Source organism: Malus sylvestris, chromosome 11 (genome assembly GCF_916048215.2).
Source record: "Malus sylvestris chromosome 11, drMalSylv7.2, whole genome shotgun sequence".
NCBI lineage: Eukaryota > Viridiplantae > Streptophyta > Magnoliopsida > Rosales > Rosaceae > Malus > Malus sylvestris.
Window position 1 is genome coordinate 22,267,535 of NC_062270.1, and position 11,597 is coordinate 22,279,131.

The 11,597-nt window shown below is 35.5% G+C and overlaps 1 protein-coding gene across 1 annotated transcript; it reads right to left on the reverse strand.

Annotated features, from left to right (window-relative positions):
* Positions 1-5,423: 5,423 nt before the first annotated feature.
* LOC126591496 (2-alkenal reductase (NADP(+)-dependent)-like) lies at positions 5,424-8,490 on the reverse strand. Its single transcript, XM_050257193.1, has 5 exons — positions 8,145-8,490; positions 7,872-8,049; positions 7,535-7,701; positions 7,325-7,407; positions 5,424-5,959 (listed from the first exon to the last, which is right to left on the reverse strand). Exons 1-5 carry the CDS (start codon positions 8,415-8,417, stop codon positions 5,581-5,583), a joined length of 1,080 nt encoding a protein of 359 aa, XP_050113150.1. The 5' UTR covers positions 8,418-8,490; the 3' UTR covers positions 5,424-5,580.
* Between the last annotated feature and the right edge of the window lie 3,107 nt (positions 8,491-11,597).

Consider the following 11,597-nt stretch of genomic DNA (forward strand, 5'->3'; position numbering starts at 1 on the left):
ATTGAGGTATCGTTCGGCTGAAAGATGTTAAAGCAAGCACTTCTTGGGAGGCAACCCATGTGTCCAAACGAGGGCGTGATGGAATTTTAACTCCATAACCATATTTGCATTCTTAAACTCTACTCTTTATTGCTTTTACTTTGCCATGTTTGTTATGTTTCTTAGTTGTGTCGTTTGCTTGTTTATGTGTGAGTCTATGTTTGAAACATTGAGGACAATGTTTGGTTTAACTATGGGGGGGGTAAACAAGTGTTTTTATGCAAAATTCGTGGGTTTTTTATCACCTAGCACTACTAGAGTTGTTTTTCACTGTTTTTAAGTGTTTTTAGTGTGTTTTGAAGTGTTTTAGTGTGTCTTGAAAGAAAAATACGAAAAATTTGGAAAAAAATAGAAAATGTTTTGAAAAACCCAAAAAGAGTCGTTTTAGAGTCGTTTTTGTGTGTTTGTGTCTTAGGGTACCTTCCAACACAATGATGAGGATTTGGTTTTTAATTACATGACTGTTAAAGAAAGTTACAAACATGGATGGAAGTTTGATATGCTCTTTGGTTTATGATTTGTTGTAGTTGTTGTTTACGAATTCACATGTAATCACAAAGGAGAAAATCAGTTTTTGTAACATGCTTGAAGGAAGGAACTCAAACTAACGCTACAACCCTGAGAGACTTGAGCCTAAACTTTATTTGGAGAGTTATTAATCTATGATTTGTTGTTTTCTAAAGTCTTTGCATGATCTCATTATTCTTTGCTTGGTTGCTACTTAGAATGCGTTTTATCACTTTAGTTCCAAATACTAGAACTCATGCCCGTTTCATTCAAAGCTTAAAATTGAGTGCATAACATATAACAAGATGAAGTTGTTTGGTAGTTACCACCATAGCCAAAAAGCCTTCATCCCATGCATTTGTTTTGTAGGTTTAACCCCTTTGAGCCTTATTTAGCCTATTTTCTTTGTTAGCCACATTATCCTTACCTAGCCTAGAATAGGACTATCCATACCCTTGTTCTTAAAGTATAGTGGAGCATGACTTAGATGTAATTCCTTTTGATTAAACATATTGCAGAAATCAAGTGTGGGGGAAGGATATGTACACGGGTAGAAAAGAAAAAAGAAAAGAAAAAAAAAAGTTGTGAAATAAGTGAGAAAGAACTCACAAGTATTGGTTGTTGAAGAAAGGGTCCAAAAATTTTGAATATGACCCTAAGTATGTACGAAATCCCCTTAGTGTTTCAAGTTATTTGCTGCATTCAAGAGTGAATTATAAGTTGATTTCATTGCTTTGCTTACTATTGCTTTAAGAACCTTTGTTTATCTTAACCTTTCTTTGTTAGCCAATACCCTTAGCCCCATTACAACTCTTAGACTTCTATCTTGGTTGTTGTGTGTTTCAATCTGTGGAGTTTGGGATTGGTATGAGCATATGGTATCCCTGGTTCTTGTGTCTAAGTAGTGGCATTCCGTTCATGAGATCATATATATATACATGCATTAATAATTCCAGAAAGTTCTTTTTTTGCTTAAAACATATGTGAGTGGCTAGTCTACATGTTTACATCAATCTTCTCACATATACCTAGTATAGGGAGTGTAGTCAGAAATTCTGTGTGAAAATAGAGTGTATATCCGGTGAGGAATTGAGGAATTCTCTAAGGCATGTTACTACCATCAAAACCATGTTTTAATTGATTAAATGCGAGCTCGTGAGTGGTGACTGTGATTAAGTATGTGCTCGAGAGTAAGGATAGCTAAAATCGATGTGAGTAGTGATTTTTGATATGTCATGTTTCATTGGAAATCCTTGAGACAAACATTGGAAGGTTTAGGTAATGTTTTGCTTGTTTTGTTTCTTTTGTTTTGCTCGAGGACTAGCAAAAGCTAAGTGTGGGGGAATTTGATAGGAGCATATTTATGCGACTTAGTTAGCCTGTTTTCTTGCGTTTTCATAGTTAGTTTGTGGTTATTTTAGTGTTTTAAGCTATTTTCGTGTGTTTGTAGGTCCTAATGACAAAGTTGGCAAGAAAGTACAATTTGGAGCATTTTGGAGCAGTTTTGGGCCAATAATGGATAGCTTACATATGGAGCAAGATGGAAGGACGTTTTTGAAGTTCAAAAGGCTAGGAATTTGATAAGGAGATGAAGAAATTAAATTCAAGACAAAGAAGATAAGGAATCAACTCAAAAGAAGGAACATTATCCAAAACCTTATCCAACCTTATCTTATCCAAACTAACCTTATCTTATCTTATCCTATCCTAATCTCATTGTGGAGCCAAAAATAATCACAAGGCGACACGTGGATTTTTGACAAAAGAAGACAAAACTACCTTTGAGGCATACCAGGATTCCTACGCGCAAGCAGCAAGCAATTATCCCTCAACCAAGTCAAAAGTGCCCAAAATAGGTATCAACTTAAAACCTAATTTATTCATATATTTCCCATTTCATTATTTAGCTAATCAATTAGCTAAATAATATACTTATTCCTTTCATATTTCCTAAAATCATAATAATTGACTAATTAAGGGATTAATTACCTAATCAATCCCTTAATTATCAATTGAAACACCCATCCAAACCTAAAACTACTAAAGTGGCCAGCCAATCCCATCAAGAAAAGTAAACCATCTTATTCTCCACCTTTTCCACTATTTTCCCTTTTTAATTACCCTAATTAACTAGCCAATTAATTCCAAAAACCACCAAAACATTCATTTTATGTTTATAGCCAAATAAATTGGCTAATTAAACCTAAATCAAACACAAAAACCCTAGCTAGGCCGGCCACCCCTATCCCTATAAATAGATTCCCATTTTCACCAAAAGATCATTCCAATTCTCTTACAAAAAATCCCAAATACTCTAAACACTATTTCTCTCTAAAATTCTAACTTTGGCATCGGAGGTTCTTCGGCCAAAGCCCCCCCCATTCATCGTGGGTGCGTGAGGCTTTTGGCCTTAACCTAAGGTGCTAGTTGTTTTGTAGGTGCAAAATCGTCCAAGATTGAGAAGAAGAAAATTTGCATCCACACTCATCATACCTTAAATCTAGCTACAAGGGGACCTAAATATATATTTCTAGAAGCTATTTCTAGAAGCATTCCCTTCTAGAAGTCTTAATTTCTGCCACAAAACACCTTGTTTCTAGAAACCTTACAAAAGTGGCGCCTATTCCCTTCTAGAAGGCTTTTGCCTTGCCTTGAACTCAACTCCCTTTCCCTCCAATTCTTGCCGCACCTCTACTCACCCAATTCCCTATGGATTCTGATTTAATTAGCATTTTTCCTTGTGGATTTGGGTTATGCAAATCCTTTTCAGAAATTAATTGGGCCAAACCTTTTTCCTGGTGGATTTAAACCTTTGTGCCGCACCCTAGGGCCCTAATTCTCTATTCATGCTGATTTCTAACCTTAGTTTGATTCTCCCTAGGGTTTGCCGTGCCTATATATACATATTTTCAGCCAAATTTCGTTCACCACCCCCCATATAATTCAGAAACACATTCAGCCACAATTCACACCATTCTACAACCCTTTGCCGCAGCCCCTGGAGAAAAAGAGAAGCTTGTCGTGGCTTCCATTGGAGCAAGGACCTTGTGCGCAAGCCATCTGCAACCATTTGAGTTCTAAGAGTTCTTTCTTCCCTCGTTTTGTTTCCATGTTTATTTTATGTTGCTTTTCAATTGTTATGAACATGTGGAACTAATTCCTTTTTAGTTAGAGGTGAATTCAAAGCCATGGACATATGTTTAATATGAATTGATTACCTTCAGCTATTGTTTCGTAAAACATGAATGTGATTTACTTATCTGTTTGATTGACAACTTATTCTTGTGTGTTGATTAAGGATGCATACTTAGTTTGCATGCATAAACTTGATGCTAAATTATAAGGGACTTTCACCTAATAGTTAGGAACTTATAATTAAAAGTAGTTGAGATTGCTAGTCACAATCGTGTTAAGTAGATTCTTGGCTGGAGTATCATGCAGTTCATAGTTATGATAGCCTTGTCAATGCTTATGATTTCCATGAAACTTAATGATCTTTGAATGTATCTCTATCATGTTGTTCATATAGGGAACTTGAGAAGAATAATTTCGTTGCGATGCGTTGTCCATTCAATTCAATGAATTTAGGGAAATCTGGGAGTTAATTAGTGCATTCACGATTAATCTGGGGCATTGTCATTCATGGTTTAAAGAAACAATACTGGAAATTGAATTATGTTACATATGTTCATGTGTGGAGAATGACCCTCTAGCTAGCCTATTTCACCATCCAATTCACCTGATTTCGTACCTAGTTTGATTTAGTTTTGCAATATGTTCAATTTAATTAATTTCGTCCAAATCAATCCCCCTTTAATTAAGTGTGTTAGATTAGTTAGAAAAGTGTTGAAATATATCCAATTTAGTGTTTTGAGTCTTAGTAGTCTTAAATTCATCCAATTAACTCCCTAGAGTCAGTTTTGAGTCAATTTCACTTATTTGTGTTGTTTTGAGTAGTTTGAGTCAGTTTTAAGTCTTAAGTGTTTAGTTTTGTGTTTCTAAGTCTAGTTTTGTGTTGTTGAGTCATATTTGTGTTGATTAGTAGCCCTAGTTAATCCCTGGTTTAGAACGATCCCTACTTGCTTAATACTACAATTACATGTTTAATAGGGTTTTAATTTGAGTGTGTCAAGTAATTTTCACATCAAAGAACGACACTCAGCAGTGGGACAATTATTCCCCATGGCTTGCATGCACGAACTCAAAATGTTGCCTCAAATTATTTAGGTTGGCGGCGAGCACGCTCTGATCCTTATAATTTTTATCCTCCATCTATTCTTGAAGAATAAGGAGAATAGAATAGTGAAGAATAAGGACAGCAAAAGCGCATATTTATAGGAAGGTTAGGGCCTTTGCCTAATGAAGGCTTTGTCGCGTAAACATCTGTATTAAATGCGGTATTGATTCCTCTGATTCACCTACAGTGAATGGTTTGATTGAAAACTCATAGGAACTTGCGCGACGAACCCTTGGTCGTTCCAATGTCCCCTTTTCGTCGGGTAAGTTTTTCACGCCAAAAAAATTACCTCGAGTGTTCTTGTTGATTTTACGCGACGACAACAAATATTTGTCGCACGAAGTATTGTTGCGCGACGAACATTTTCGTCGCACAATTTTTTTTCTTTTTCTTATCTTGTTAATTTTGCTCGACGAAACATTTTTTCCGTCGCGCAAGTACGTCTTGTGTGACGAAATATTGTTCGTTGTCGCGCAAGCTGTTTTTTTCTAGTGAGAGAAAATATTTTCTCTATTCCAAGTATGATTCTCTACAAATTTGTCAAGAGAAAGAAGTTACGAAGGAAGAAAAAAAAAATAATCAAACGCCTCTACCGCGCACCTGCGTATGTCTTTTATAATCATAATCCAACAATTAGTAATGATTTTTCCACGTACAAACTGTACATTATTATGTTATATATATGATGTAAAATTTTGTCCTCCAACACGTGTGACGTTTATTCTGAATTACAAGGTAGAATAATAATGGCTGAAATGGCAACATAAGTAGACTAAATCAATTATTGACCGAATACATCAGTCATGAGAGACTACAACTACTTGTCTTCCAAAGTTACGACCCTTAAAAAGTCCAACAAGCGCTGCTGGACCATTCTCAAGGCCTTCAACTATGTCTTCCACATAAACAATCTTCCCTTGTCTAATGTGAGGCAACATAAAATCAAGGAATTTAGGATAGAGGTGATAGTGATCAGGAACTGAAAATCCATGGAAACGAATGCGCTTGTATATGAGCTGCATCAAATTAGTTACCCCTTCAGGCTTGTCAAGATTGTACTGTGAAATCATTCCACAACCAGAAATGCGCCCATGGAGTCTCATGTTAAGGAGCACAGCATCCAGCGTTTTACCCCCAACATTTTCAAAGTATATATCAATGCCTTCCGGGAAATATCTTCAATCGTAATCACAAATATATATTTAGCATATGTGTTTTTTTTATTACATGCGATATTCTATACTAATCTACTATACTAAGTTTGAAGGGAGAGTAATAAAAAAAATAACAAAAATTATTAAACCCTTCCTAAAATCATTCAAAGATTAATACCAAATCGGGATTTATAATTTTTTTTTCCTCAAATTTGAATTGTGTGAAATCTAATCAGATTTTGTGTTTTTTAAAATAAAATGTTTTATTTTTATTTTTAAATATTGGTAGGTTTAAACTAAAAAAGAGTACATTTTATTTTTAAGTATGGGTACATTATAAATAAAAAAGTGAATAGATTTTACATTTAGACCATCTCCAACACTTGGGTTAAAACCTAAAATTTAGGTTTTAATCCAGAAACAACTTTTTTGCTCCAACTCTTCTGGGTTAAAATTTTAGCCTCAGATTATTAAAGAATGAATTTAGACTTTTTTTTTTCTTGAAGTAACTTTTCTAAAAGAAAAAAATTATGTAGACTATCCTAATTTAATTTTCTGAACATGTTAACCTAAAAATATTTAGATTCCGACAAATATTGAAAAATCACTAACCGACACCATGAAACTCGTGAAACACTATAAAAGAATATGAAACACATAAAAGATTTTTTTTAATTACTTTAGCCTTTGAATTTAAATTTGGACCGTTAGATATTTTTTTTTACCATTGGATTTCATCAAATTAGATCTTAGCCATTGGATTCAATGAATTTATAAATATAAAACTAGAAAAAAATATACATATATGGTGGGCCAGCCCCACTAACCCAGGGGAAATCCTGGGCTAAATTTGGTCCATAAATGAGTTTTGAGTTTTAATTAATATTTGCCCCAAGGGTTGGAGCAAGTTGGGGTAATTTTAGAACCTAAAATTTGAGTTTTACTTCAAGAGTTGGAGTAGATCTAAAGAAAATGGGTACATTATAAAGCAATTATGAGTACAAATAAAAGATTAAAAATACTGAGTACAAATTAAAAATAAAAATAAATTTTTTTCATATTACAAAAAAAGTTGCCAATTAAAAAAAGGAAATTGTTATTAGCACTACAAAAATCTCATTCTATACTTCTCACAAGTGTAGTTTTCTTTCTAATTATAAAAAGTTTGGAGTAAAAAATGAGATTTTTGAAGTGGCAATAACAAATTCCTTAAAAAATGGGTACAAGTTAAAAGTTAAAATATATGATACAAAACTTAGTCATAAATATAAATATATCAGATTCAATGTTTCTAAAAATTGAAAGATTGAAAAAGAATAAGGTTTTACTGAAATACAAAAATGAGGGATGGTATATTATGTAGGAAACGCAACGAAATGTACATTACCTTTTCAAAGCCACATTCAAGTCATTTTCTTCTTTGTAGTTAAAAGCCTCGTCAAATCCAAACTTATTCTTCAAAAGATCGACCTATAACAAGATCAGCCCAGAAGCCGAATATACTTAATTTTCATGTGAATGAAATCCTAATCTAAAAAACCGTGTTCTACAATGAAGACCCAAATGAAATGGTTATGAAACGGATTGGTTTTAGTACCTTTTCGTTACTACCAGCACTTCCAACAACATAACAACCCATCAATTTTGCAAATTGTCCAACAAGCTGACCAACAGCACCAGCTGCTGCTGAAATGAAGACGTATTCTCCTTTCTTAGGAGAACATATTTCGTAGAAACCAACATAAGCGGTCATACCAGGCATACCTGCAAATTGCAATGAAAATTTCTCGATTCAATAGTAGAGAAGTTACAGTCCGTATCAGATAATAGGGGTGTATTCGACCAATAGTATGCAATAGGTACGTATACTCTACTATACTATATTATGTATACAAAGAAAGGTATATATACTGGGCGTGGACTTAAATTATTACCTAAAATTCCAGTATAATAGGATAGGGGTATATCGGTGTGGTGGATTTTGAAGAGGACTTGGGGTGTAGTGATTAGACTGTACTCTTCCCAATTGGTCGTCCCCCAAACTAAGTCTCCTGCCTTTAAATCTGGATTCCTAGAGTCCAAAACTTTAGCCACTCCATATCCGTGTATCGTCTGCACGAAGAAATTATGTTAAAATGTGTTTCACGTGTTTCACCTGCCTAAACTGTACACACACACACATATATATGATCGATGGGTTTGCTTACAGAGCCAGGCGTATAGGAGGACATTGATGGGACGCTGAGCTCTTGGACGCTTTCCATAAGGAGTCGTTGGTAGGGATCGCAAGACAAGTAGAGGTTCTTAAGTAGGACTAGTTGTACCTTTGAGGATGTAACCGCATCAGCTGGCTGATCAGTCTCTGCAGGAAGCTTCAACTTGATAGTAGCGGTGTTGATCACACACAAGTCTGACTCTTTGGGAAAGGCCTTGACTACATAATCCCTCAGTATCACCTGCTTGTTACTCACTTCTGCCATTGCTCTCTCTCTCTCTCTCTCTCTCTCTCTCTCTCTCTAAGCAATATCTTTTTACGTGGTCTGCCTGCCCTTAGAGATCGACCAAACCTTATATATAGCAGTAGAGGACGTTCTACTAGAGCAACAGCTTTCCTTAATTTTACTAAAAGCACCTTCATACGTATGTGGGGATGAAAGTTGCACTATATGAAAAGCACCTTCATACGTATGTGGTGATGAAAGTTGCACTATATACTTGAGGAATGAAGAACTAAAAATAGGATTTTCTACTAATGTATTTTTTTTTTCCTTTTATCTCATATATATAATATATTCACCACATCATATCAAGATAAAGCATAATGAGTTTGAAGTGTATAATTTCAACAATAATTTAATTTACAAATTGTTGACCCTAAAAACTATCAAGCTCACGTGGCGCGCAGGCCGAGTAATTAAAAAGCTAACTACGTCCTTCGGTTGTGTGCAAGGCGTGCCAACTCGACGGCCGAGCTTGGCCAGTGAGTAAAATAAGTTGATGTTGCATTGGGCGCGCTGTTAACTTCTGAATCTCACCATTGCGGCAGAGAAAGGAACACGTCTCGGCCTTCGGGTTCTAGAGCCTAAAGACAAGGCTGCTAGTTCTCCGAAGTTCAATATCAAATTTGGCTCTCAAGGTGCTGAATGTAGTAACCTGGTAACACCTTACTTTGTCAAGAAGGCTGATGAGATGACCTCTGCCAATAAGGACTCGAAAATCCTTCTTGACTGAGACTTGGATAGGTAACCAGTCGATCTCGGAGCAGTGCTGTTTATCCAAACTGAAGGTGCTTCGAGGTCAAATGGTTCTACGGCGACAATGTTGTTTATCCAAATTGAAGAGGTTCATCGGTTGCCTTCACAGTGCTGTTTATCCAAACTGAAGATGTGTTGGCAAAAAAGGAAAATAAAAATCTCAAAGTTGTTGAAAGGTTTCGCGTAGTGCGAGAGTTTGTGCAGGGCAGTTTATGTGTTGAATTGAAGAGAGTCAGAATGATTCACCCCCTCTCCTATTTATAGCAATTTCTCATAGCCGAGCTAAAACCACTCTTAGATTAGGATTCCTCAACCTAATCTAACTAGGACTCAGCCAATCCTAATTCAACTGGGACTTTGAACCCACCTTTTAAACGAGCCAAATTCACCTTATCATATCAGGTCTCAACTACTTCACCTTTATCCAAAACAAACAAACCTCCTCATAACAAGATTTAGCCAACCTTGATAAAGCCAACCCATGACAAGATTCTAAACAAACACTTTTGGGCCGAGGATATTTCTGAGCTCGGCCCAAAATAACATGTTGGGTCCAAACATACAACATTAACACATTATTAGCTGACACTCTCTAATATAAATAAGAATTATCATTGTATATGGGATAAACATATATTAGACAATATCATTACTTTTTCATATAAACTGAGTACACTGTTGACTTAGTCTCTAAATTTGTATTCCAGTAAAAATTAAGTCTTTAAACCTTTTTTTTTTTTTTTAAATTAATCCCACTTAAAGCACTCCCACTTAATACCTTGCAACAAATGGGGCCTAACTACATAACGCCGGTTTGTCATACGGTTTTCCTGTACTTGCACGGTTGCACGTAATTGCTCACCCTCTAATGCACGTAATTGCTTACGTGCTGATTATTTTATTAGTCAATGTGCCACAAGTGATGAACTAGAGATGACCTGTTGACAAAAATGTTGTCATGCACAAAACTCAAATATGATATCAAATTGAGTTTGAGATTGATGTAGATTTAAAAAAAAAAAAAAACTGTTTTTATGTGCTTTAAGAATAATTAGTTATAAAAATAAAGCGGTTGAGCATTTAATAAATTGTATTTTTTAAAGTGTTGTTGCACGTAATTGCTCACCCTCTAATGCACGTAATTGCTTACGTGCTCATTATTTTATTAGTCAATGTGCCACAAGTGATGAACTAGAGATGACCTGTTGACCAAAATGTTGTCATGCAGAAAACTCAAATACGATATCAAATTGAGTATGAGATTGATGTACATTTTAAAAAAACTGTTTTTATGTGCTTTAAGAATAATTAGCTATAAAAATAAAGCGGTTGAGCATTTAATAAATTGTATTTTTAAAGTGTTGTGAGTATGAAAATTAATGTAAAAGTGACACATCCCGATCCGGGATGTCCACTAGGACTCCGAATCGAGCTGTGTTGGCCGACACCTGGAAGGTGACAAAGCCATAAAGTGTATTGATGTGGATGATGTGAATAAATTTAAACCTAAAAGTGCCTAAGTACAAGAGTGCACAGCGAGCGGGTATGAACCCATTTCACAAATGATGATAGAGCATAAGTACAGTACAGTAAAATAGGGTGAGAATTATACCATCGAGGGTAATCGTCTACCCCAAGATTTGCCAATAATCCTCGTTGGTATGAAAACTCTGCTACTAGAACCTGGAAGGGGGAAAAACAAGGGTGAGTGGGCCTAAAAATAAAGTTTTAATAAAAACCTTTTGAAAACGTTATATCCCTTTGCCATAAAACCTGTATAGTTTCCAGAAAATACTACTATGTAGGTATGAAAACCAATGCACAAGAGCAACAAAAACTGAAGTATGCCATGTCATAATATCTCAGCAATAATAAATGTAAGCCAGGTGCGAAACCAATATAAAATAGTATGCCAGTCGGAGTCACCTAATGTGACCTGTACGAAAGGCTGGGTGTAAATAAGTACGCTCAAGTGCTATGATCACCTGAAAGTTGAGCGATAAATCGCGGGTCACCTACGAGTCGGAACCACCTATTGTGGTATATACGATAGGCTAGCACCAAAACTTGGATCTAAGGTAAGCGTGTTGTGCGGGAGGTGAACAATCATGTGAAAGTTGTGCCCTGGCCTCGGATGAGCACTAACACCGGGTTGCAGCATAATAAGCTCTAAATACATAAATATATAGCAATATGCAATGCAACAAGACCAATCACATGCTAACTCACCTGAAACTTACCTGAGCCTCCGCATCATCAAATAGTATAATTCACAATTCATACAAATGCAACAATATAGTAATAAGCGGTATAGACATGGCATACAAGGCATAAATTCATTTAAAAATGTTTTCTGGAAATCGTAAAGCTTATATATAGAAAACAAATGCCCACTCACCTGAGGTT